The 27,670-nt window shown below is 34.9% G+C and overlaps 1 protein-coding gene across 1 annotated transcript in view; it reads right to left on the bottom strand.

The window, feature by feature from the left end:
- Window positions 1-27,670, bottom strand: part of GALNT13 (polypeptide N-acetylgalactosaminyltransferase 13) — a 558,341-nt gene that overhangs the window by 43,798 nt on the left and 486,873 nt on the right. The window contains exons 10-11 of the mRNA XM_053598099.1: window positions 18,642-18,781; window positions 2,429-2,527 (exon numbers count right to left, since the gene is read on the bottom strand). Coding sequence (XP_053454074.1) covers window positions 2,429-2,527; window positions 18,642-18,781 — 239 coding nt within the window. The remainder of the gene's footprint in view (window positions 1-2,428; window positions 2,528-18,641; window positions 18,782-27,670) is intronic.

Genomic DNA, 27,670 nt, shown 5'->3' with positions numbered 1-27,670 from the left:
TCCATTTAAACAAAAAGTGCTCCAAAATTTTTTGCACACACACACATATATATATAATTAAAATATATTCATATAGATACAGAAGTATTGGTTTTAATTTATATCTTGCCATTAAGTTGACCATATGGAGACATGTGAGAAGGAGTTTTTTGCTTATGATTTATTTGTTCACTTTCATTATGAATCCCTGATATTGCTGTCTTTATTACTTGTGATTACTATGACAATAACAGCTAATTATTTCTTAGCAGTGTCTACATAGTTCTAAGGTACATTGTTCTGACTATAGAAACTTTCACATATTTGCTTGTCTAGTATTGACTAAGTGCCTGCCATGTCCCAAGAACACTGCCAGATACTGAGGATAAAGATAAGAATTGTAGCACTAACAAGAAATGTACAGTAGAGTGAGAGAGTTTATTTCTAGGTATTGGTAAACTTAAAGATGAATAATTTTATTTTTAACATTTACAATTTAGGTATTTGATGTCAGACAGATAAATATGGCCATACAATTATTTAGACTACCCATTTTAACACTAATTATGGCATTCTAATATATCTACATGGATAATTCATCTCGGGTATTTTCTTTCCTCTTTTTTAATTCGTGTTAGAGTCAGGGCTATTTCATAAGTAGTGTTTCTCATTTTGAATTCTATAGGTCATCATGAAGCAGACGATTAATTGTGTCCCCCCCCATAAACTACCGAAACAGTTTATAGCAGGAATTTCTAATTGTCCACTGAATGTCCATGGTAAATGAGCCATGAGAAGCAGCCAGGTATGAGTGTGAGGTTAAATGTTCAGTAATTCTTTGTGCTACAGGTAGCCAAGTGACACCTTTCTGGCCAAAGACACATCCATTGAGGTGCGTTGTGCCTCTAGAAAGGCTTTTTATTTTACAATTAAGAGGAAACACAGGGCTATTATAGGTCTTCCCTATGTCTAAAACTTTCTGCCTTGGCCATGGACAAGATATCTGGAGTTCAGAGGCCCTCTTCTGACCAGAAGATGATAACAATGGGCTCTAAGAATTAAAGGATGGAAATATAATATGATTTCTGGTTTCTTAATGAAATAGCGGAGGACTTAAACAAATGTCAACAATGGACTACCTTCAGACTTTGGCTTCTTCATAAGTGAAAAAAATTAAACCCCTATGCATTTAGTCCTCTGATTATAAGGTTTTCTACCATTTCTAGCTGAATTTATCAGGACTTCATTGGTTTTTGGCAGTATACCTGCCTCATTTGTAATAAATATATATAATCATAAGCTGGGCCATTTCTGAATGCTTTGTCATTATTCTGCCTATGTTGTTTTTTCTATTCTCTTTTCCTATAAGGTTATTTATCTGTGTTATAATGTAGAGATTTTGTTTTAAACACTTTTTCTTAAATGACAATTTTGACACTTTGGAATACTAACTAGGTTTGTAATAACTAGGCATTTTTCTTTTATTTTAAGGGAGAAACACAGGACTTGTTTGAAGGGTATCAGAACTCAATAGAGCTCATTTGTTTTTTCTTTTACAGTATGAGAAACATGTATTTCTGCATGGAATCTTGACATATTCAAGATTATTTAACTTCAGGTCATTCTGACTCAGAAGTTCTACCACTAGATAAAGAACTCAATGCTGTGGTTTTCCTCAACATCTATTGAAAACTTGTATAAAAAGGATCAGTTCTCTCAAACTCTTATTTTGTTGGTACAGGTCCTCTAAATTCTAACTCTCAAAGTGGCCATGGCAGCAGGGTAGCTCTAGCCTGAAGACTCACAGCCAGCCAGCCTCCATGTGGCCCACCTTGCAGAGCAACTTCCTGTGCTTAAAGAGAGCACAAGCACTCTGATTATGCTGATAGGCCTCTGACTTTTAACTGGACTGTTGCACTCGCCGGGTGTGCACACACGCAGACCTCCCACAAACACACACACACAAAAACTGTCCTAGACTTGTCATCAGCCATCAACTTTGACCCATGCACTTAAAAATTTTAGTAAATACCAAAAGCTCCTCAAAACCATAATATACATAAAAAATTGTTTAAGGAATATAGAATAATTACGACCGGGAAGACATTGTAGTTGTTGAAAAATTGTTATATATATCCATTTAGTTGAATAAAATGTAGTCTTCATTTGCTTATACATGATAAAATGAGGTGGCTCTAAAATATTTGGATATCCTCATTAATCATAGGATCATTGAAAGCATTGTCCTCTTAATTTAATTTTGTAGTGTTCTCTTAATATTCTTGAGACAATAAAATAACCAAATCAGTTCTTGATTTGAATGCATATTTATTTAGTAAACTAAGACTTCATTGTTATCAGCATATTAGCCATGACCTATGCTAATAGTTTTAGCAACAATAATTCTTCCTCTAAAATACCAGGTTGGTATACATAAAGGAGAGTTTACCTGATTTCCTCCCATACCATGACAGTTGAATATACCCACTTTTTCATTTTCTTTGCGGCCCATGTTGTCTAAACATTGATTGGTTTCAACATTTCTTATCTAAAGGAAACACAAGAAAAGGAGGGTAAAACATAAGTAAATTTATGCAAGTCCTTAAATCTTTCCAATGTTATTAAATTGTATATCATTAACCAAATGACATGTTTGTAAAAAAAATCCTCTAACAGGCGGCGCCTGTGGCTCAGTGAGTAGGGCGCTGGCCCCATATGCCGAGGGTGGCGGGTTCAAACCCAGCCCCGGCCAAACTGCAACAACAAAAAAAATAGCCGGGCGTTATGGCGGGCGCCTGTAGTCCCAGCTGCTCGGGAGGCTGAGGCAAGAGAATCGCGTAAGCCCAAGAGTTAGAGGTTGCTGTGAGCCGTGTGACGCCACGGCACTCTACCCGAGGGCGGTACAGTGACACTCTGTCTCTACAAAAAAAAAAAAAATCCTCTAAGAAGAACATGTTGCTTTATTTTTTTTTCTTTTTCTATATCTATTCCTACTGAAGTGAATTTGAACAGCATTAGAATTGGCATTAACACCTAATCAAGAAACACTGGTGGTGTATAGTGTAGTAACAGAAAAGAAAGAAACAACTACATGTCATGAATCAGGAATTCTTCCCAAAATTCTTTAACAAATAGGGCAGCTCTCAAATAACCATGGTTCATTCTTGAACTTCAATAATACTGTATACAAGAGAACAATAACAAATTGGTTAAATATTCAAATTTATGTGTTTTAGATTGCTTCATTACTGGATGTTCCATTCAGCATATTAATATAGGTTAATTACATTGTTTGTTTCTGTGACTAAAATGTATTAATGCATCTCCTTTCATTCCTAATAGCAAACTTAATGGAAAGTGCTCAACCCCAAGAAAGGCTATCACAAGGCTAAATGGTGATTTCATATTACAAATTACTCAAAAGCAAGATTAAATTGGCAACTACAGACATAAAGTTCTTGGTTTACATTCAAACACTGCATTAGTCCCATAATTAACATAAGGTTAATACCGATTTGAGCCAAATATAATTACAAAAACACTCATTGATTTTAAAGATTCTAAAATGACCAAATCAAGTCCAAATGAATGCAAACAAGAAGAACTCTTCTAATAAATGGGATATTTCAGATTTTTCCCTTAGTCTCAACCCCAAGTATGTATTTATACTTGTCTATTTGCTTCTTAGAACTTAATGTCTCTGACCCATATTAGGACTTGCATATTTTGCTGTCACTTGGCCAAATTATTTGTTATGTATATTTAGTTATTTATGCTTTGGGGATATGTTTCTTCACAATGGCAAATTAATAAGGATAGAAACATTATACAAACATATACATTATAGAAGATGGTTTAGGTTTATACAATTTACTTTTTCTATGGTTCAGAACCTCATGGTCAAATATTGGTATGGGGAGCTGAAAAAAGTGGCATGATTTGAATTAAGTCCTCATCAGCAGCTGGAAATAGTAGGGATGAGGAGGATTACAATGAGCTGGGCAGAGTGGTCAAGCACTGTTTCAATGGGGTAGGATTTAGAGCAGAGTTATTAATGCTTTAATCAAGAAATCTGAGCAACAACCCAATAGAAAAGATGTACACAGTGAAAATTTTAGGGACAGGACACAGGCTTCTAGAAGTAAAACTTATACTAATGTGTATAGGGCTGAAATGTATTCTCAACCTGATTTAGGTTGGTCCCGCACTGGCAGGAACTGAGTTTATAGGCAAAATATTTTTCAGGGCCTGCAGCTGGACAGAATTAAGGAAAGTAACAATTAATAAATAATGTAGTAAATAAATAGGTCTGTGTATGGTGCAATACAGTCTGACCAAATTATAATCCATACAAGCTGAATTATTTTTAAAAACTTATATCAGAATTTTAACTTTTTACATAAGCTTACTTGTTGAAAAATGATAAAAATTGTGTTATTATGCACAATTGGGGATAAAAAGTGTAAAATAGTGTTTATATTCACCTGCAAAATACTCTTTCCTTTTCAGCTGGCCTCATTTCCCTCAGACACCTTGTCACTTCCCTCTATTTTCTCTCGGAAAAATTATGGGTCATGAGCTGACAATTTAGAATTGGTGGTAATTCCTTGCTACGTAATTTGTTGTTAAAGTTTTTTAAATCATTTCCTTTAGTTTTTCTATCCTATTTTTTTCTTCTGATTTAATGGGGAATTTCAAAGAGCTTTAAATACTATGTCACTGTCACCACCAATTTTTTTGGACAGCATAAAACGAAGCCTGTCTTATTTTTGCCATTTTCTAACTATTCTGCAGTGTGGCTTGGTAGTTTCTGGATGTATAAAAATACTTGTTTCTTAGGATGTAGCGGGTGCTAAGAGGATATAATAAAGGAACTCAAGTTAAGTGTGTTAACACAGGCTGGATAATGGAACCTGTGAGAATAGTAGTAGATAGGGGTCAAAGGAGAGACATTCACCACTATCACTACCCCAAGAATAATAATACTAAGAAAATGATAGTAAGAAGGAATTATTTTAATTGTATGTGCCAACCATACAATTACCTCAATATTACAATGCGATCATTAAGCTACAGAGAGGATAAGCAATTTGTCCAAGTAAGGAACATACGGTTATTATAATGAGTCCACAAGTTTCCTGTCCTATCTTCCAGACAGGCAGACAGTATTGTTAGAAAGAAGGCCTGGAAGGAGCAAGGAGTGGTTGAGTTCTAGTTGAACACATGGAAACAGGTCTTTCAGACAATGGTGAAAGACACACAAAAGCAGCCTGTCATTAGACATAGTGGACCAAGCCAAACCGACTAGAAGAAAATGTTCCTTGTGTGGAGTGCTGACCTATCAAACTGAGGTTGTGTAAATGATTTGGGGCTATGGCCAGGGTGAGCTATAAGCATGGTAGAAGACAGAGTGTCAAGGAACAGGAGCATCAATTACCATCATATAAAAAATGTGAAGGATACATTACTTGAGATAGACACAGTATTTGGAAGGTTTTTGAAACCAGGCTTATGCTACTCAGATTTAAAAAATTCAAGTTATGCACACCTTGAAGGTAAGTGGGAGCACAAAGGTTGTTTCAAGTCAGTGAGCCCAACCCTGTAGGCACCGGCTGTATTGTCTTCAAAATATAAAAATGGTCAGCAATGATTTCTGAAAATCCTCAACAAACAAATCTTAACACACATCACAAGACACTGGCATACGCACAGTTCAAATTATGCATCTCATTTTTTGAGAAGCAAAGAATAATCAGACTTAGGGTCATCTCATACAATTTTAAAATCAGAACTTTAATAACAGCACTTAAAGACCTCAGTCAAATATAGTATATACTCCCGAAGAATGCTGTATAAGCAAAGAAGTGAAATTTCAGAAATGACCTTGATTTTATTACTGTACCATTTTACCTGACAGGACCAACTGCTTGCTCATGCCATTAATCCCGAGAAAAATCCAGGCAATTGGGGATTTGAACCACTGAAGAATTGTACGCATTAAACATTTTTTACAGAGTCTGTTCTATCATTTGTATCAAAATAACAAGAGCACATTCATAGTTCTGAGATGTGAAAAATTCTTTTGACTCATTCTTTATGTTATGGTAGAGCTTTGAATATATGGCATAAGGCCAAGAGAGTTTTAACTTTAATTGGTTGTCTACTTTGGGATTTCTTTGTTTATACATAATCTTCTATTGCTTGAAAACAATTCTTAATGATATAAACTTGAGGGTATTTTTTCTACTTGTGTTTTGATGTTTGAAATTAGCAAGCCTTTTTCTAAACGTTTTCTGCACATAAGCAGCATCCCTGGTAATGTTCTTAACAGCCTGTATAATTCGTGCATTAGCTTTTGCTCCCTCTGCTGGATTATGAAAGCAAGCAGCAGTGGGAACTCCCCCACCACCAATCTTCACCTTTCAAAAATTAATATATAAAATTCTAAAGATAAGACAGTCTAAACTAAACTAGAAATTCTTTTACTTTCGTTATTCCAACACACGCTTATCCTTCCATAGCATATTGTTTCTTTTGATCATTATTTTATAAATGTCAACCTCATTTGGTTTCTCTTTGTAAAGAAGGAAACAGGCACATTTGCAATGAATTACAGAGCTTAATATTAATTTTTCCATACTATAACTGCTCTAGTGCGTATGCATTTCAGTATATTTTCTGTTCATCATAATGCGAGTAAATAGGAAGGATGAGTACAAAATCTATACATATATTTAAAAAATCCAAGCTGACTTTACTTACACAGACTTGAGTTTAGAATGTCCTTGCTTAATGACTGTGAGATTTGAAAATTCTTATTAAGTGACCCCTTAACCCTCCTTCCATGAAAATGTAAAGAATAAAGACAAAAAAACAATCGCACTTATTTCTGTGGATAGCAACAGCTATCACCACCACCACCACAACAAAAATCCTGGAAGAATTCAGTAAATATCAATCTGGCATATTTAGTCTGTTACAGTTGTTTGGGTCGATACATATTTGAATAATAAAATTAGAATGAGTACTAGTACAATTATAAGCAATATAATGTAAAAAAAAAAATGTTTTCAGGTAGTAGATAACTCATGTTGTTCACAGGTGGGTTACCCAGCCTGACATTCGTAAGCCTTGACATCTGATGCAGAGTGACATATTCTGCCTATGGCTATGCATATTCAGGTACTTTGGGATAAAAATTAGCTACTGGCTCCTCAAAAGTTTTAGAAATAAATTCATGAACAGGGAGAATGCCCACATTTGTGTAAGTCACCTAAAAAGAGGCTTTCTTGCTGAGTAGCCTATTAGAGGGTCAAGATGACTGTGGTTCTATAAATAGATCTCCTGCTTACCAAGGAGTGTGAACTTGTAAGCGTTTTAGCTTCTGCATTTGGCAGTAACCGATTTTATCCTTAATCCCTGTAGCCTAGCAGCTTCAGAGATGTCTATTTTTAGTTACTTAAATTTGCTCTTCAGCAGTATTTAATGAACACAATACCAATATTTGCAAGGACCTTAAATAGTTGTGACAGTTAAAGGACAAAAGAGGAAGAAAGTGATGAATTAAGTACACAATACAAAATATGTAGACTAATGTCCAAACGTCTTCAAAAGCAACATGCAAAAGCAAATTTTAAGCACTGAAAGTTAAGTCATTTGGACCCGGAAATCCTCTTCCCCTTCTTTCACCCTCAGATATTCCAGTGTTCTACATAGCTCACTGTGTTTTGTTGTAGTTTTCCCCAGAGTGCTGGCCTATTGTACCAAAAATTTGGGCAGGGGTGTTATATTTTAGAGTGATGTTTTTCAATTTTATGTTTGAATTAATATTTATATTTACAAGTTCAGAGCTCAGCATGTTAATCCACATAAGCTAAAGGGCTAGTTAAGAGAGAATTTAAGGCTGCAAACAGCTCAACTTCATTATTCCATTATGATCTGCTTACTGAATCTACAAAGCACATGCTTCATTAACTTACTGAAAGGTTTTAGTTCAAAGAAATTGCACAACTTTTAACTTCCAATTGGAAAATACATCTAGTTCATGGCCCAGGTAAAGTAATATTTCGATTACCTAAGATGTAAACATATAAGAAATTAAGATGCAGATATCTGATATCCATAACTACGGATTTTGGTGATGATAATAGAGAAACTGAATACCATATTTGCCTCTATATATTCTAATATAGCAAAAAAGTTACGAAAAGAAATTGATAGTAAAATGTTTATATTCACCAAAACTCAGCAATATTAAATATATAGACTGTGAAAAACATTGAACTTAAGAAATACATACATTTTTAACTCCAATTTTATTTGAAATTAAGTGGGAAGTACAAATTAATGTAGTACAGGAAAATATTTTTGTTGTTTTGGTGAAAAGTAGCTTGGATACCTAATATTGCTTTTTTTTTTTTTGCAGTTTTTAGGCCAGGGCTGGGTTTGAACCCTCCACTTCCGGCATATGGGGTCAATGCCCTACTCTGTTGAGCCACAGGTATCGCCTCTAATATTGCTTTTGAGCTCTATTTAAGAGAAAGTACCTTCATATATAAGGAAAAATATTGTTTTACCTTCTTCCAATAATGGTTTAAGGACAGGCAGTTAACTGTTGCCCTAACTCATTATCAAAATGTCCACCTTAAATTGGGTGGGTACACATGGCCATGAAAAATTGATTGGAGAGTAGTGCTTGGTGAATTTCTTCTACAGTTTCCACGGAAACAGGTTCTGGATTGTATTTCTTTATGGCTAGGTTTAAGTGGAAAACATTGATACTTCAGAAAGCACAGAACCTAATATAGCACAATTATTTTTTAATTTCTTGGGTTTTTAAAACAGTAATTCATAATAAGACATATAACCCATATTAGGAAACCTTTCATTTCTACTGAATTTCTTTACTTATTTGATTCCCTCTTACCATACTTCCCACTCTCCTTTTTGGTGGAAGGACTTAACATTAAAGGTCTTTCCTTACTTGATTTTCCAGTCTTAGCATGTGACATGCTTGCTTTGGTCTGAATGCATTCCTTCAAAATTCCTGTTGAAACCTAAGAAGCCAGTGGCCTAATGGTTAAATACTATGGATCTGGATCTGAAGATTCAAGAGGTGATTTGGGGAAAGCAATTAGGGCGTGAGAACTCCAACCTTATGAATGACATTCATGTTCTTATACAAAAAGTTGAAGGCAGTTGTCTTGCTCTTTCCTCTATGTGAGGACACAGCATTTGCCTTTTCAGACATGTAGGCAGCAACAAGGCTGTGGACACTGAAACTTTTAGCACCTTGATCTTAGACTTCTTAGCCTCCAGAATTGTGTGAAATAATTTGTATTATTTATAAATTACCCAATCTAAGATATTATGCTGTAGCCATCCCAATAGCTGCTCAAGCTTTTTTCTTTTCTTAAAAATAGAGATGAAGTTTTTCTGCTTGCCCAAGATGGCCTAGAATTCTTAGACTCAAGCAGTCCTCCCACCTCAGCGTCCTCAGTCACTGGGACTACCCACTTATGTGCCACCATACCTGGCTTCAAGTTCTTGTTTAACAAAAGTATTGTGAATGAATATAGTAAAAGAACATATTTTATTATTTCAGTCATAAGAAAAATGAGCTTTACTATCAGATTAGCATGTGTTTGTATCCTGACTTAAATAGTTATCTAGCTATGTGACCCACAGGCCAATCACATAAACTTTCTGCATGTCACTGTTCTTATTGAGTATAATAAAACCAAAGTCATGGAGTTGTGCTTTTTGTATAATACTATATATAATTTGAATAAAGCCCTTAGAACAACTTTTGGCATAGCAGGAAATCAGTAAATGGTAGCTATAATAATTATAATAACTATAACTATTGGTGGGCTGCTACTTCCTGTCAGGCATTGTATTAGAGGCTGTATGTCTTCAGTCATCACTATAACCCTTTATTATTATCTTCATTTGATGATAGAGGTACCACAGGATACTTAAATGCCACTCAAGTCCGAGGCTGTAAGACTAGAATTGTACCTTCCTCACCCTGACTACAGGACCTAGGATTTTTCCATACTGTCTCTTCTGTGTATGCTAAAAGGTTCAATCCTTCTCTTTAAAATATTTTATAAAATATTTCTATAAATTAAAATATGGTCATTCACTCCATTATACAAGATACCTAATGCAAAATCAGTAGTTTGAAGAAAGGAATTTGCCCATATGACATTTTACATTTATTTTAGGCATTCAATGGGGGTGCTTTGATGTAGTGCAGAACAGCATACAATTGGATTTTTAACTTGGAAGTAAGTAACTAATTCTGTTTCACAGCTCTGAGTCTTTCTCAGGTGCTACCTCACCAGCCCGAGAGAATTTTCAAAAAATCCCTTTGCTCATCTCTGTCTTGTTATAGCCCCTGGCCACACTTCCTTTTAGAAAAATGAATTGAGGTTTACTAATCATTTTATTTGGGTTCATTGACAACAGCAGGGGAAGAACTTTGTCACAACAACAGAAAAACTCCTTTCTTCTGAGGGGATGGTCAGGTTCGTAAATGTTCGAATACATTTCTCCATGGGAAGCTAGAGTATTAGACATTTTCTTAGAGATCTTCAGTGGTTTATCATAACTAGCATGCAAAAAGAGTGTTCTAGTTTAAAAAGCTTCTCATAAATTCTGTCCATTGAATATAAATCCCTGTGAGATTAGTGCTAATATGAGGGTATGATATATTTGAAAATAACAGGAACAAGACCTGTCCAATAAAAAGGAACAACAACACAAACTCAAAAAACCAAAACTCTGAGGCACTTCACTGTTCTAACTAAAACCACACATCTAGAAAGTGGAAAGTTAGTTACACATGAACCTTTTCACTACATTATTCTGATTAAGATAAAACATATGTGAATTGAAAGTTGCAGAGAGAAATACATATGTACAAGGCTGATGAGGAAGTAGAGATTTAGCCATGAGGGTATAGAGATGTGACATAAGCTGTAAAAACAATTCATCTCAGTCTCCATTCACTTTGATTTTGTTTCTTCATTGTTTTCTAGTGAATTATAAGCTAGGCATGTTTATAAAGTTATGGATCAGTAAGAAAGAATTCCAAAGTATTAGAATGACCATATAATTTTTCAGATATTCTACTATTATGACCTACAAAAGTGGCATTTTAAACCTAAGAACACATTTAATTTATAATTACTTTCCAAGTGTATTATATTATTGTTGTTAAAAATGTTCCAAATAATCAATATTGTTAATTTTGATACTGAAACCTAATCTCTATTAAGTGGGAAATTGCCAATAGGGAGGATATAATTCATAAATGAAAAGTTATTTTGAGCAATAACAAATAACAATATATATACAATAACATATATATATATATACAAAAATATATATATACACATTATAATAAAGCAGGTTTGTATGTGTAAATAATATAGAGATTTTTAAAAACAATGGTACAGATCAATGGTTGTTGGAGGGTCCATGAAGTCAATATCACTTTCATAATAATATTAAGATGTTACTTAGAGTTTCACTCTCATTTTCTCTCTTGAGTGTACAAAGAGTTTTTCTTTTTTTTTTTTTTGTGTATCTTTTAAGTCTTTTTTTTTTTTTTTTTTTTTTATTGTTGGGGATTCATTGAGGGTACAATAAGCCAGTTACACTGATTGCAATTGTTAGGTAAAGTCCCTCTTGCAATCATGTCTTGCCCCCATAAAGTGTGACACACACCAAGGCCCCACCCCCTCCCTCCTTCCCTCTTTCTGCTTCCCCCCCCATAACCTTAATTGTCCTCATATCAAGATTGAGTACATAGGATTCATGCTTCTCCATTTTTGTGATGCTTTACTAAGAATAATGTCTTCCACGTCCATCCAGGTTAATACGAAAGATGTAAAGTCTCCATTTTTTTTAATGGCTGAATAGTATTCCATGGTATACATATACCACAGCTTGTTAATCCATTCCTGAGTTGGTGGGCATTTAGGCTGTTTCCACATTTTGGCAATGGTAAATTGAGCTGCAATAAACAGTCTAGTACAAGTGTCCTTATGATAAAAGGATTTTTTTCCTTCTGGGTAGATGCCCAGTAATGGGATTACAGGATCAAATGGGAGGTCTAGCTTGAGTGCTTTGAGGTTTCTCCGTAGTTCCTTCCAGAAAAGTTGTACTAGTTTGCAGTCCCACCAGCAGTGTAAAAGTGTTCCCTTCTCTCCACATCCATGCCAGCATCTGCAGTTTTGAGATTTTGAGATGTGGGCCATTCTCACTGGGGTTACATGATATCTCAGGGTTGTTTTGATTTGCATTGCTCTAATATATAGAGATGATGAACATTTTTTCATGTGTTTCTTAGCCATTCATCTGTCATCTTTAGAGAAGGTTCTATTCATGTCTCTTGCCCATTGATATATGTGATTGTTGGCTTTTTTCACGTGGATTAATTTGAGTTCTCTGTAGATCCTAGATATCAGGATCTGATAACTAGGATCTGATTGAAAATATGCAAATATCCTTTCTCATTGTGTAGGTTGTCTCTTTGCTTTGGTTATTGTCTCCTTAGCTGTACAGAAGCTTTTCAGTTTAATGAAGTCCCATTTGTTTATTTTTGTTGTTGCAATTGCCATGGCAGTCTTCTTCATGAAGTCTTTCCCCAGGCCAATATCTTCCAGTGTTTTTCCTATGCTTTCTTGGAGGATTTTTATTGCTTCATGCCTTAAATTTAAATCCTTTATCCATCTCGAATCAATTTTTGTGAGTGGGGAAAGGTGTGGGTCCAGTTTCAATCTTTTACATGTAGACATCCAGTTCTCCCAACACCATTTATTGAATAGGGAGTCTTTCCCCCAAGGTATGTTCTTGTTTGGTTTATCGAAGATTAGGTGGTTGTAAGATGTTAGTTTCATTTCTTGCTTTTCAATTCGATTCCAAATGTCTATGTCTCAGTTTTTGTGCCAGTACCATGCTGTCTTGACCACTATGGCTTTGTAATACAGACTAAAATCTGGTATGCTGATACCCCAGCTTTATTTTTATTACTAAGAACTGCCTTAGCTATACGGGTTTTTTTCTGGTTTCATACAAAACGCAGAATCATTTTCTCCAAATCTTGAAAGTACGATGTTGGTATTTTGATAGGAATGGCATTGAATAGGTAGATTGCTTTGGGAAGTATAGACATTTTAACAATGTTGATTCTTCCCATCCATGAGCATGGTATGTTCTTCCATTTGTTAATATCCTCTGCTATTTCCTTTCTGAGGATTTCATAATTTTCTTTATAGAGGTCCTTCACCTCCTTCATTAGGTATATTCCTAGGTATTTCATTTTCTCTGAAACTATGGTGAAGGGAGTTGTGTCCTTAATTAGCTTCTCATCTTGACTGTTATTGGTGTATACAAAGGCTACTGACTTGTGGACATTGATTTTATATCCTGAAACATTACTGTATTTTTTGATGACTTCTAGGAGTCTTGTGGTTGAGTCTTTGGGGTTCTCTAAGTATAAGATCATGTCGTCAGCAAAGAGGGAGAGTTTGACCTCCTCTGCTCCCATTTGGATTCCCTTTATTTCCTTGTCTTGCCTAATTGTATTGGCTAGAACTTCCAGCACTACGTTGAATAATAAAGGTGACAGAGGACAACCTTGTCTGGTTCCAGTTCTAAGAGGAAAAGCTTTCAGTTTTACTCCATTCAGTAAAATATTAGCTTTAATCAGTTTTAGAAATGTGCTACCTATGCCTATACTTTTCAGTGTTCTAATTAGAAAAGGATGCTGGATTTTATCAAATGCTTTTTCTGCATCTATTGAGAGGATCATGTGATCTTTAATTTTGCCTCTGTTAATATGGTGGATAATGTTTATGAACTTGCATATGTTAAACCAGCCTTGCATCCCTGGGATGAAGCCTACTTGATCATGATGAATGACTTTTTTGATGATAAGCTGTAATCTATTGGCTAGGATTTTGTTGAGAATTTTTGCATCTATATTCATGAGTGAGATTGGTCTGAAATTCTCCTTTTTGGTTGGGTCTTTTCTTGGTTTTGGTATCAGGGTGATGTTTGCTTCATAGAATGTGTTGGGGAAGATTCCTTCTTCCTCAATTTTTTGGAATAATTTCTGCAGTACAGGAATAAGCTCTTCCTTGAAGGTTTGATAGAATTCTGGTGTGAAGCCATCTGGACCAGGGCATTTTTTTGGTTGGAAGATTTTTTATTGTTTCTTTGATCTCAGTGCTTGAAAGTGGTCTGTTCAGGAGCTCTATTTCTTCCTGGGTAAGTATAGGGAGAGGGTGTGATTCCAAATATTGATCCATTTCCTTCACATTGTCGAATTTCTGGGCATAGAGTTTCTGGTAGTATTCAGAGATGATCTCTTGTATCTCTGTGGGATCAGTTGTTATTTCCCCTTTATCATTTCTGATTGAGGTTATTAGAGATTTTAATATTCTAATTCTCATTAGTCTGGCCAATGGTTTATCTATTTTATTTATTTTTTCAAAAAACCAACTCCTCCTTTAATTAATTTTCTGAATGATTCTTTTGTTTTCCATTTCATTGATCTCTGATTTGATTTTGGATATTTCTTTTCTTCTACTGAGTTTAGCCTCAGATTGTTTTTCTTTTTCCAATTCCATAAGATGGCTTGTGAGATTGTTGATGCTCTCTCTTTCTGTTTTTCGAATGTAGGCATCTAAAGCGATGAATTTTCCTCTTAAAACTGCTTTTGCAGTATCCCACAGGTTTTAGTAGCTTGTGTCTTCATTGTTGTTATGCTCAAGGAAGTTGATGATTTCCTTTTTTATTTCTTCCAGCACTCATCTGTTATTCAACAGAAGATTGTTTAATTTCCATGCCTTTGTGTGGGGTTGAGTGTTTTTGTTAGAGTTGAGTTCCACCTTTAGTGCCTTATGGTTTGAGAAGATACAAGGTAAAATTTCAATTCTTTTGATTCTGTTGATATTTGTTTTGTGTCCCAGGATATGATCAATTTTAGAGAATGTTCCATGGGGTGATGAGAAGAATGTATATTCTTTATCTTTGGGATGGAGTGTTCTATATGCATCTATCAAGCACAGTTGTTCTAGGGTCTCATTTAATTCTCTTATATCTTTGTTTAATTTCTGTTTAGAGGATCTATCCAGCTCTGTAAGAGGAGTTTTAAAGTCCCCTGTTATTATCGTATTATCAGATATCATATTGCTCAGACTGAGTAAGGTCTGTTTCAAGAATCTGGATGCATTTAAATTGGGTGCATAAATATTTAGAATTGAAACATCTTCTTGTTGTATTTTTCCCATGACCAATATAAAGTGACTATCTTTGTCTTTTTTGACTTTAGTTGCTTTAAATCCACATGAATGTGAAAATAAGATTGCAACTCCTCTTTCCTTCTGAATTCCATTTACCTGAAAAATTGTCTTCCAACCCTCAACTTGGAGCTTTAATTTGTCTTTTGAAGCCAGGTGTGTTTCTTGCAGACAGCAGATGGGTGGCTTGTGTTTTTTAATCCAGTCAGCCAATCTATGTCTCTTCAGTGGGGAATTCAAGCCATTAACATTTATTGAGATTATTGATAAGTGTGGTAGTATTCTATTCATCTTATTTTGTGAGAGTCCATTGCTTAGTTTTATCTTTTGCATCAGTGTGGAAGTTAGGTTCTGTCCTTTAATTTCTGAGTTCTTACTTTGCTGCTGATCCATTGTGGTGGTCAGTGTACAGAACAGGTTGAAGTATTCCCTGTAGAGTTGGTCTTGTTGTGGAAAATTTCCTCAATGTTTGTATATCCATAAATGTTTTGATTTCTCTGTCAATTTTTAAGCTTAGCTTAGCAGGGTAGAGAATTCTGGGCTGGATATTGTTCTGTTTAAGTAGATTGAAGGTAGATGACCATTGTCTTCTTGCTTGGAAAGTTTCATTAGAGAAGTCTGCAGTCACTCTGATGGATTTGCCCCCGTAGGTCAACTGGCGCTTACTCCTGGCAGCTTGCAGAATCTTTTCTTTTGTCTTGACTTTGGACAGGTTCATTGCAATGTGTCTTGGAGAAGCTTGTTAGAGTTGAGGCAACCTGGGGTCCAATATCCCTCTGAAAGCAGTGTGTCAGAATCTTTGGTGATATTTGGGAAATTTTCTTTTATAATATTCTCTAGTATGGCTTCCATTCCTCTGGGGCATTCTTCTTCCCCTTCTGGGATTCCTATAACTCGTATGTTGGAATGCTTCATACAGTCCCATAATTCTGACAGTGAACGTTCTGCTTTCTCTCTCTTCTTTTCTACCTCTGTTACTATCTGAGTTATCTCAAGGACTTTGTCTTCTACCTCTGAAATTCTTTCTTCTGCATGGTCTAACCTGTTGCTGATACTTTCCATTGCATCTTTAAGTTCCCTAATTGACTGTTTCAGTTCCTTCAGCTCTGCTATATCCTTTCTATATTCTTCATATCGTTCATCTCTTATTTGATTCTGTTTTTGGATTTCCTTTTAGTTATTTTCCACTTTATTAGCAGTTTTCTTCATTGTTTCCATCATTTCTTTCATTTTTTTCATCATGTGTATTCTAAATTCCCTTTCTGTAATTCCTAACACTTCTCTATAGGTAGAATCCTCTGCAGTAGGTACCTCATGGTCCCTTGGCGGGGTTGTTCTGGACTGGTTCTTCTTGTTGCCTGGACTTTTCTGCTGATTCTTCCTCATGAGTGATTTCTTTTATCTGTTTCCTGGCCCTAATTTTCCTTTCACTTCCTCTTGCTCTTTAACTTGCTGTGCCTGTGGACTAAGGGTTTGATGAGTCCTTTTAGTACAGGAGCAGAAGGGTGAGAAGGTTGAAGAGCAAGAAAGGGATGAAAGAAAGGAGGACCAAGTGAAAAGAAAAAAAAAGATTGAGAAAGGAGAGGGGGTGGGTAAAAGGAATATTTACAAAAAGAAGAGAGGCACAGAAAGAAGGAGACAGAGCAATATAGGTGTACAGTAGGGTACTTTGACACAACTTAAAAAAAAACCCACCTTCTGGGGGTGCCCAGTTGGGTTGTTCCCTTGAGGTCAGCAGCTCTTTGCTAACCTGATCAGGCACAGTACCCCACCTCCACTAAGTAGACAGGAAAGTCAAAAATGCTATAAATCAAACCAAAACAAGCAAACAGAAAACTTTACGGGATAAAATTGGGTGAAAAACCAAATAATAGCGGTAGAAACCCTAGCAAAAATGAAGTTCTAGTTATTGAAAAAGGCAGCAATGGGAAATTATAATTAAACTAGAAAAATTGAGAAAGAAAAAAGATCTGTACAGAAAAGGTTGAAATTAAAAAACAAAGCAACATGAACAACATCAAAATAAACAAAAAAACAACCAAGAAAAAAAAAAAAACACAACCTAAAACAAAGCAGTGTGTATATGTTGTTGAATATTGTCTGTGCAACATGTCGTCTTCTGGGGTATAAGATGTTAATCACAGTTCTGATACGACTGGAGGCTGCTGATTTCCCAAACCCCAGTAGGTAGACACCCTAAATCTCTCTTCAGCCCACTTAAATGGCACTTTGAGCTTGTAAACTTGCTGAGTAGAAGCTTTCTCAGGAAAGTGCTCATCGCTGGAATCAGTGCTGAAGTGGCTATCCACTTACCTAGTGTCCTGAACTGGTCTCACTCTGCCCCGGAGGGTTAGGGCTGCAAGGCGGCTCAGACTCCACCCTTAGCCTACTCAGTCACTAGGTTACCAGCTCCCACCCGTTTCCGGCTCTGGGACCCTGATGGCGGAGCTTGCCGGGACAGATCACTCACAATGGCTCCTTGTGGCCCACAGCCAAACACTATTAGCTCTGTCTGGCTCAGCAGCTCAGACTGGGGCCCTAGACAACAGCCAAAGTTCTCCGCACTCCCACTCAGGCTCTCCCCAAGGCAGTTCAACTGAGTGCCAAATCCAAAGACACCAAAACAGTTCACAGGTAAGGCCTTTCCGGTTTGCAGTCTTGCTGCTACTGAACTTACAGTTGCGGGTGGGTTTAGACTGATTGAACACACGTGACCACTTGCTGGTTTTCCACTGTTTTAGTCCTCCTCTTGGGATCCAGAAGTCTCTCGCTGACTCCCTGTATCCTCACAGGGGTGATGATAGGCAGATCCCACCAGCCAGAGATGCCCAGAGTCCTACCTCCCCAGACTCACGGTTCCCAGATGCAAGGAAGCTGTTACTTGGCCGCCATCTTGCTCTCCTCCAATTGTATTTATTTTTTTAAATATTATTTAGATTAACATATAATTGGTTACTATATTATTTTAATTATTAAATAAATAGGTTTTAAAGCTTCCAGTTTTAGTTTCGATATGGTGAATAGTAATAATTATAACCCATACACACAAAAGGTCTTGGAATTCATAATAACTTTTAAGAGTATAAGGTTCATACGACCAAAAGTTTTAGAACTGTCAGAAGAAAACAAAAAAATGCTTGTTGAATCTTTAAACTTTTTCCTTACTTTTACAACTCCCTATGATGAAGACCTTTGTAGTCCTTGAAATATGAGAAGTCATTTAAAATAGATTTATTTAAAAACACTTACAGCATTTTATTCATAACATGAAAAATATTGAGCTCTTTAGAAATAGCTCCATTTGCAAAATATATTTATAACTTAACCAAAATAAATAATTCATACCTCACCAAGTGAATAATAACGTCTTGGGATCTGGGAGTCCGGATAGATGTTTTCTAGGTACCAAGAAAAGGGCTTACACTTCAGATTTTCTCTTAGTGTTTTTCTGACTGACACATCTCCATAATCCACTTTGACAACACCTGGAATTTTTCAGAGAAACACAAATCAGTTTGTGCTATTTTCGTTCAGCACTGTTTCCCTCTGTTTACTTTGCTATCAGTTTTTTCTTTATAATTATAATTTCACTAAATTCAATTGCATATGCAGCATACACTATACTGGTTTTCCCACTACCATCCAATTAGTACATTAAATAGGTATAAATAACAGTTCTTTTATTGGTTATGACTTTTCAAATGCAAATATTTATCACCAAGTACTTATACTTCTTAGATTGAATAATTAAATGTGAATTGGTATTAATTTAGCATTCATAATCAAACTTAACTAAGCTATGTAATAATGTGACTGTTTATCTTTAATAAAAAATTCCTAAAGCTCCAATGTTTTTGACTATGCTTACATTTTCACTGTAAAGTCATTTATTCACCACCTGTAGATTTTATGAGAATTTCTATGAGTCTCACAATGGACTAAACAGATGTGTTCCAATGTTCCCTTCTTCTTGAATTTCTATTCTATCCAGGTTTAACATAATAAACTGGATTTTTTCTTTATTCTTTTTTCCCACATTTTTAAAATACAGTATTACAAGCCACCTAAAGTCCTCAGAAAAGTTAATACACAAATAAACATAAAGAAATTAATATTAGCAGATGAACAGAAATATATTCACATATACATATTGAAATTTCTTAATTTTATTTCATATAATAGCAGAATATTTGAAATGTAAGGGAATATTTCCATTGAAAATTATAAAAGAATGCTTTCTACTTGGGAAATAAAAATAATAATGTTACTAATTTTTTATATAAAAACAGCATGGTGATTTGATTTGCTCATAATTATCAATATTAAAAATGACATTTGATGGAAATGACTAACTGTAACAAGAGCACTATTATTTCTTTAGATTATTTTGAAAAGATTTCAATATTCAATGATACATAAAATAATGAGCTAGTATCCTAATTAAGCAGCAAAGCCAATCAATTGTTCCATAAACTAAGAGCAAGTGTTCAGAAAATATAAATGTCTGTAACTAAGGCCACTATTGGACTATTATTTTCAAAAGCAGCAACACTCTCGAAAAGCAACACTCACTGCCTCTTCAGAATTTTTTTTTTTTAAAATTCCATGCCATAATGTTGTTAGAAAGCATTCTGATGATGGTTAAGCAACCAAATCATTTCCTTCCAAAGTAAAATATTGATTTTCCTAACTGGTGTTTGAACAGAAAACATCAAGGTTTGGGGGCTTTTTAAACAGATAAATATTTTCTTTCAAAATTATTCTATCCAGAACTTCCAAACTGGAATGCACCCTTCAAAAGAAGAGGCTCAAAAACAATTTTGCATTTACAAAATAGATTATTGAAAGAATTTCTCATTATGTTAAATACTATGAAAATTTAAATTATCTAATATGTAAGAGGTCTGACAATAAAGTTTGTGAGCTCATCCTAGAAAAAGTGCAACATACCACATTGCTGAGTATCACTATGGCAACCTCCCCTTGGGAAGCTATGCACTGATTCTAGGGCATACTCCACCCTTCAAAGCAATTTTGGAATTTTTTTTCTAGAATGGCCATCAAAGCTGTCATCATGTTATGTCCTGAATCATCAAAATGTCTTCCTTTCAATATTTCTTTAAATTCATGTAAAGAAAAAAGTTGTTGGATGCCTGATCAAGTTAGTAGGGAGAGTGTTTTAATACATTTATTTGTTTACTGGCTAAAAACTACCTTCCATACAGTGCTGTGTGAGCTGGTGCATTGTCATGATGCAAGAGCCATGAGTTATTGACCAAGATTTTCTAACTGTTTCTCTATTGATGATCACTTGGTCTGCTATGCTTCTTACAGTCAGCTGATGATTTTGAAGCACAATTCACTGAGTTTTTGTGATATTTTCATTAGTTCTGCTCATTACTGGCTGTCCTAACCTCTCTTCATCAGTGACATTTTCTCCTACCTCAGAAAAATAATTAGTCCATTTCTGTACTGCTGTTTTCTTCATGGCATTATCCTCATAAATTTGGACTAATATGTCCCTAATTTCATTCTTATATTTCCCACGTTTAACAAGAAATTTATAAATGTTTTGTTCATTGCTCTAATTTAAGCTCTGACACTTTCGTGACAGCACACATAAACATGCAACAATACCCCTTGATTGCACTAATGTACATAGCTATGATTTAACAATAAAAAATAAAAATAAATAAATGCCACTCAGCAAGACACTGCCATACATAGAAACAAACACAGCTGTGAGACATTGATATACCAGGTTATAAAACTTTACTGAATTGTTTGTACAGTGCTGCCAACTTAAGTGCACAGTGATAAGTTTGTGGACTTAATTGTCATAACTTGTTTTCCTCTAAATCATATAGAGATATGTAATTGATTTTAGAAGACAAAAAATACTGTTCATTTAGAGGACTTAATTCAACAGTCAAATTTAATGTTGTAGTTTTATTTTTGAGGTGGGCGAATATAAATTAAGTAAATTATTTAATACTAGCATTCTCCCTTTTCATTCCATAACCATTTGGTGGTAGTCCTAACTCCAGAACTTTTTCCTAGAATAAAAATTTTTTTGGTTCTCCAATAAAATTTGTTTACGAACACCAAAATTTGGATTTTATATCATGTTCAAATTATGAAATTCTATTCTGTTGACATTTCCCCCCAACAATTTAAAATCTGGAGTCATTAAGAAACAGACAGTAAACTGGGTTTTGCTCATAGACCATATTGTCTACCTCTGCTATAAAAGATAAAGTCCTAGTAGGTTTTTGAAAATACTTTTCTGACTGGAAGGAAGGTTTGAAGTTTCATTTGCACTTCATTTTGCACCAGATCAGAGAAAACATCAATTGCTCACTATGGATTTAGAAAAGGGTCCTTGGTAGAGAATGATATCTATTACTGAGAAAAGCTAAATCCTTCTTACCCTAACACCTTTAAGAAAGCCTTTGGCATTTCCATTGCAATTTGTAGCTTTATCCCAGTCCTAGACAGTTATGTTAAGGTACATGTAGAAATGCATAAAAATACTGTGGGCTTATCTCAATATTTTGGAAGAATGGCTTTTCCCCTCTGAATCCATCTTTTCTTACTTAGAAGTGAGATATTGACTCAACTTTATCCAGGTAAATGTAAAAGATGTAAAGTCTCATTCTTCTTAGTAAAGTATCAAAAGAATGGAAAAATAAATATCCAATGTACTCCATACTAATATAAAATCGATATATAAACAATTACATGCTCATAACAACAACAAAACACTAATATAGTCCAGTTTGGGTGTATAGGGAAGTGGGAGGGGAAGAGGAGAATGTCTGGCAGAAGGAAGGAGGGTATGAGGTCGGATATCACCTAATGTGCACATTATGAGGGCGTATAACATGCCCTCTGGGTGAGGGGCTCTTTTACAAATGGAACTTTACTCTGGAAGTGAGAACAATGTAACCTAAAAACTGTACCCTCATATTAATTTGGAAAAAAAAAAGAAGAAGTGAGATATTGCGTGAGAGACAGCAATCTGTGCTCTGAAACACTTTCAATACTCTCCCACATTTCCCAGATAGCCTACATGTAGGCAGGAGCAGACATCTGACTGGTCCTGACCAATCAACCTTGGTGGGGTGTTACATCTGGTTTTAAAAACAGAAGAACAAGTATAAAAGTTCTCTTTTCCTTTACTACAGGGACAGAGGATGCCTTGTATTCTAGTAGGGGCAGTTACAAGATGGTGGGAAATTAGTTGTGCCTGTATGATATCTCACCTATTTCCCAAACTCTTATCTCCAACTTACGTCTCTCCAGAGTAGTTTATCAAATTGTTTGCTTAACAATTTTTACTAGGTTCAGCAATAGGCATTTCATATTTGACAAATCCAAATTTGATTCTACTACTTCTCTAAATTCACCATTCCAGTAACTAGTACAAATACACATGTTCATTGATTTTCTCAGTGCCAAAACATTACAGTGATTCTCTTTACCTTACACATCAGCCATTCCTGTTGGCTCTATATTTCACAGTACATTTTCAGTCTCTTCTACTACCACCCTGGTTCTACTTTCACTTATCTCTTGCCTAGAAGAGCATTGCAATAACCTACTCACTAGTTCAACAACATCTTACATTTCTTCACTTATCCTTTATTTACAGTTGCCTTTTCCTTAGGCTTTATATTCAAAATATAAATCAGATTCTGTCACTCCCCTGTTCAAAAGCTTTCAGTGATTTTCCATTGAGCATCCCTTAACAATTGCCTGAAGAACTTTCATGAAATGGCTCTTGGTTATCTCTGAAGTCATATACACTCAACTTCATTCTAGCCACATTGGCTTTTTACCTTTCTTTGATTTTTTTTCTTTTTTTTCAAACATGCCAAGCTCATCCACAATTCAAAGAGCTGTGTATGTGTCTTTCTTTCTGTCTGGAATGGTATTACCTGGAAATTCAGGAGTTGTCCTCCACTTGACCCAAGTCTTGCTCAAACTGTACTTCTTCAGGTTTACACTGACCTTCCCATCTTAATTGATCCTTTCCTTCCATCATCCTGAGTCACACTCTATTACTCTAATGCGCTTAATTTTTCTCTATGGCATTTTTTCTATAGCTCTATCTAATATCACATTACAGATTAATTTGCTCATTGCCTTCTCAAACAAAAACTTTGGATGAATAATTTTATCTCTTGCAGCTTAAGATTTTCTACCTGATAATATCTTATAGGATATGGTGAATACTAAATAAATAACATCTAGAAAAGTCCTAATACAATGATTAACAAAAAATAATTGCTTAACACCTATTATATATTGCATTTAATATCTATTATTTTGCATGCCCGCATGCATTCTGCCTTCTGTTGAAAGGACTTAAGTTTTCTTTGGTCAACCATTCCTGCCTCATTTTTAGTTTGGTTAGAATAGGACTGGCTTCCTTCAATGTCCAGTTCCATTTGGAGGCACATTTTACCAGAGAATCTTGGTGCAATGTTAATTCTGATTCAGCTGGTCTGGGATAGGGCTGTAGGTCTGTATCTCTAGCAAGCTCTGGGGGGATGCTGTTGCTCAGGGAAGCTTTTGAGTGGCACCCAACACAATCAGAGGATTCCATTTCTTAACTTTACATACAACCCAGAACATAATCATTGATTCAGGAATGGACATGTGTATCAGTCACCTTAATAAAAGTATACTCGGAGAATTTGGAAGTTGAAACTCTATTTCCTCTGGAATTGGTAGCTGTAAAGATGAGTTAAGGCTACAGCTTCTGGACCTATAATATAGAGAATACCTGAGATAATAACACCAATACAAAAGAAGGCTTTTGTGGGAAAAGCCTCCCTCTTTCACTTCCCATTTTATTTAAGACCAAATAGAAAGCTTAACGCACTTCCAAAGAGAGTTGGAAGTGGGTCCCTCTCCTAAATGAGAAGTGAGAGAGACAGAGAAGCAAAGGTAGCAGAGATATCAATACTCTGGGAAGTGAAAGAGGGAGAAAAAAAAAGAGAAAAATACAAAGACAGCAGAAGCCAAGCTAAAATCAAGTCAACAGATATTTATTGTGGTCTAGGCACTTGGGATATATCTGTGCTTCTGTAATTTTGTTTCTAATGCTTCTCTGGAATTTTACTTTACGAATTAGTTTTAACTTATTTAATAGTCCCCTATAGATAGAATGTGGATATGAGCTAACGTAGGTAACCAAAGACCAATAGAAAAGGACAATAATCAATGACAGTTGAAAAGGGCAGTAATGCCGGGAGGTGCAGAGCGGCCAATGAAAGAGTTGCGACCAATTCAACAGAAAGGGAGAGGTATTGATATCTCTGCTGCCTTTGCTTCTCTGTCTCTCTCACTTCTCATTTAGGAGAGGGACCCACTTCCAACTCTCTTTGGAAGTGCGTTAAGCTTTCTATTTGGTCTTAAATAAAATTTCTCTTTTTTACACTGAAACTCAAGCAGGTTACTTTTGCTTTCTCTTCAAGCTGCCTGTATTGCTCCAGTTTTATTTTCAGTTTCCACCCACTTTCACTTTCGATTCCAGTCGTGCCTCAGTTGAAATTTCTAGTTCAGCCCAGTAATCAAGTCAGGTCATCCGGGTTCTGGGAACTGGACCTTCAATATCCAAGTGTCTAAATAACTTTTTAAATATAGTTAGAATCTAGTAGACATAAGTAGGATTCCTAGTTGTTCATTTCTGTGTAATATTGAAATCCATGTTCTTGCCCATCCTATGGAATGGGGTCATAAAAATGGAGAAAGTTTGAAAGTATTTCTATGGGAACAAAACATGGTAAGTATCCTCCCTTAAAGGATAGGATTTACATGGTAAATTCTTCCTGTTCTGACATATCTATATCATCCAAGATCTGGAACAATCATGAATTTATAAAAATAAATAATCAGTAATGATATATTATATAATTGAAGGTTATTCTATTGATTTTACAATTAAATTCAAGCCAGGAGAGTTCAGCATGCAATTGATGGAACAATCAAAATATTTTCATAAAGTCCTTAACTTACCATGTCCTATCCATCACTAGTTCTGCAGAATGTTGGGTATAACTGCTTTTTAGCTCTATGACAGTATCTTGTTGTAACCTCTGTGAAATAGTGACATATTTTATAGTCAATAGCATCTTACAACTGCTGTTGGAGAGAGAGCCACTGTATTGTAGTTTTCACTGCTTTAGCATGTGCAAATGTGTTTTCTCCTCTGTGGAATCATTACTCAATAGCAGTTTCAGTAGTTAATTAATGGCTATTTAAATTAATGGGCATTTAAATGCATCCTGATTGTTAACTGAAAAACCTTTCTTTAATGCCTCTGGGTAAAATCAAGGAAGTACCAAGATAAAAATTTGCTAAATGGTTTCAGTGACTTGAAAGAATATCCCAGGGATAATAATGGATCATTATTTTAAGAAAGCTTCCATTGTCAATTATCTTGATGGCACTAAGAGAAACGGCTAATGGAAGATGCATACACATCAGTAAATTCTCATTGAAAAGTGATTCAAAAAAGTCTCTAAACGTACATTTGCTTGATCAAATTATTTTGCTCACTTTTTATTTTTATGTATGTGTAAGAATGGCCTATGATCCAAAAGCTGTGTCTGAATTAGTTATGTCTAAAAGAATTTCTATAATAGAGATAAAATAATTCTAGCTGAAAAGCAAGTTTTGCCTTATAATTCAACTGTGAACATTTTTTTTTCTAGTTGGTATATTATATGTATCATGGTGATCTTTCAATTGATGGTAACTTAAATTAGGTAAAATATAGTCTTTAAACATTTATTATCTATTCATGTTTTAAATGAAATAATGAGTAAAACAAAATTGAAAAGGTGTCTTTATTATGGGACTAAGAACTTTTACTAAAGTACATTGTAAATATTCAAAGTAGATGGCACTTTCCAAATTTATTTGCCCCTCTCTGGAATTTGAGACCATGTCCGAATTGAAAACATTTTGAGAAACAGCTATTGCATTTTCCAGATCTAACCCAAAATATTAGTCACTCACAAAATATAAATTGATCTCATTAGAGAAAAAAAGTTCTATAAAAAATGTAATTCTTTCTAAGTATCATTTGAAATTCTTCCATTAGCAAGTTTTTAATTAAATCAATGAAATAGCAGTAAACACAAATACATTTACTTGTCAATATGTGTATTTGGATTGAGCTCCTAGAATAGCATCTACTGCCAATATACAGTCTCTAAATAGTTGAACTACTATCTCTTATACATGCCTTTTCTTTTCTAATTTGCTCTCTTGTTCTTTTTCTCTCTTTTACTCTATCATACGTTAATGTATGTGTGTGCTTTAGAAATATGTCTCTATATTTTATTACTATTTATACTTACTAAAAGTGTCTTGACCTTACTTAAATATGTAGGTATTTTATATTAGCATTATAACATAGATATAGATATATAGACAGCAAAATTTAGCCCCAAAGTATTAGTTGGTATCATTAAGAAAAAAATCATACCAATAATTTTAATATTTTATTAAATTGCAGTGATCTAGTCTATATTTACTCAGCATTCTTTTTTGCAAAGCCTATAAGGAAATCTAATTATGTTTTAAAATTATGAGTTAATAAGAAAAAAATATATATACCTGAAAGACTATTATGAATTGGTTGTCACATTTTATTAACCCAAGTAGTGTTTGAGATTATATTACAAAATGTGTTAACTCAAAGCAAAAAAATAATAACTACAAATATAAGGTTGTATAATTAAGAAAAATTGTATGTAGAAAAAATGCTACATATCTCATGCTCAGGATTACTATGGTCACCTTTGACTGTGACAGGATTCCCCCTGGGAAGCTATGGACTGATACCAGTGTCTAATCCACCCTTCAAAAGGCTTTTTTTAGGATAATTTCATGAATTTAATTGTCAGGGTTCTTGTATGAAGCCAGCTCTGGCCCCATTCCACAGAAAGAATTCCAAAATTTATTTGAAAGGTGGACTAGGCTTTGGCATCAGTATATGGCTTCCCAAAAGGGGTACTTAGAAGGCGACCATAATGACAGTCAGCAATGATGTAGCACTTCTTCTAAGATTAGTCCAGTTCACGAACTTAATTGCCTGACCTCGCAGCTAATGTTTGACTAGGCTAACTAACTGTACCTGTAGGGTATACAGTTTTTTCCAACAAGGCAGTAATGCTCTTTATAACATATAACATTTTTTATTTATGCAGCAACAGTGAGAAAAGCACCTTTTTACAGTGTCACTGTGATTATTAAGTGATTTAACATGTAAAACACTTGAACAGTTGATAATGCAAAGTAAGTGATCGCTAAATGTGCCAATTATGATTGTTGCTATTTTAATGTGGAAATGCACC

The sequence above is a fragment of the Nycticebus coucang genome, chromosome 7, assembly GCF_027406575.1.
Source record: "Nycticebus coucang isolate mNycCou1 chromosome 7, mNycCou1.pri, whole genome shotgun sequence".
Classification (NCBI taxonomy): domain Eukaryota; kingdom Metazoa; phylum Chordata; class Mammalia; order Primates; family Lorisidae; genus Nycticebus; species Nycticebus coucang.
Note: the sequence above shows the minus strand (reverse complement) of the source record. Positions and strands in the feature narration are given on the sequence as shown.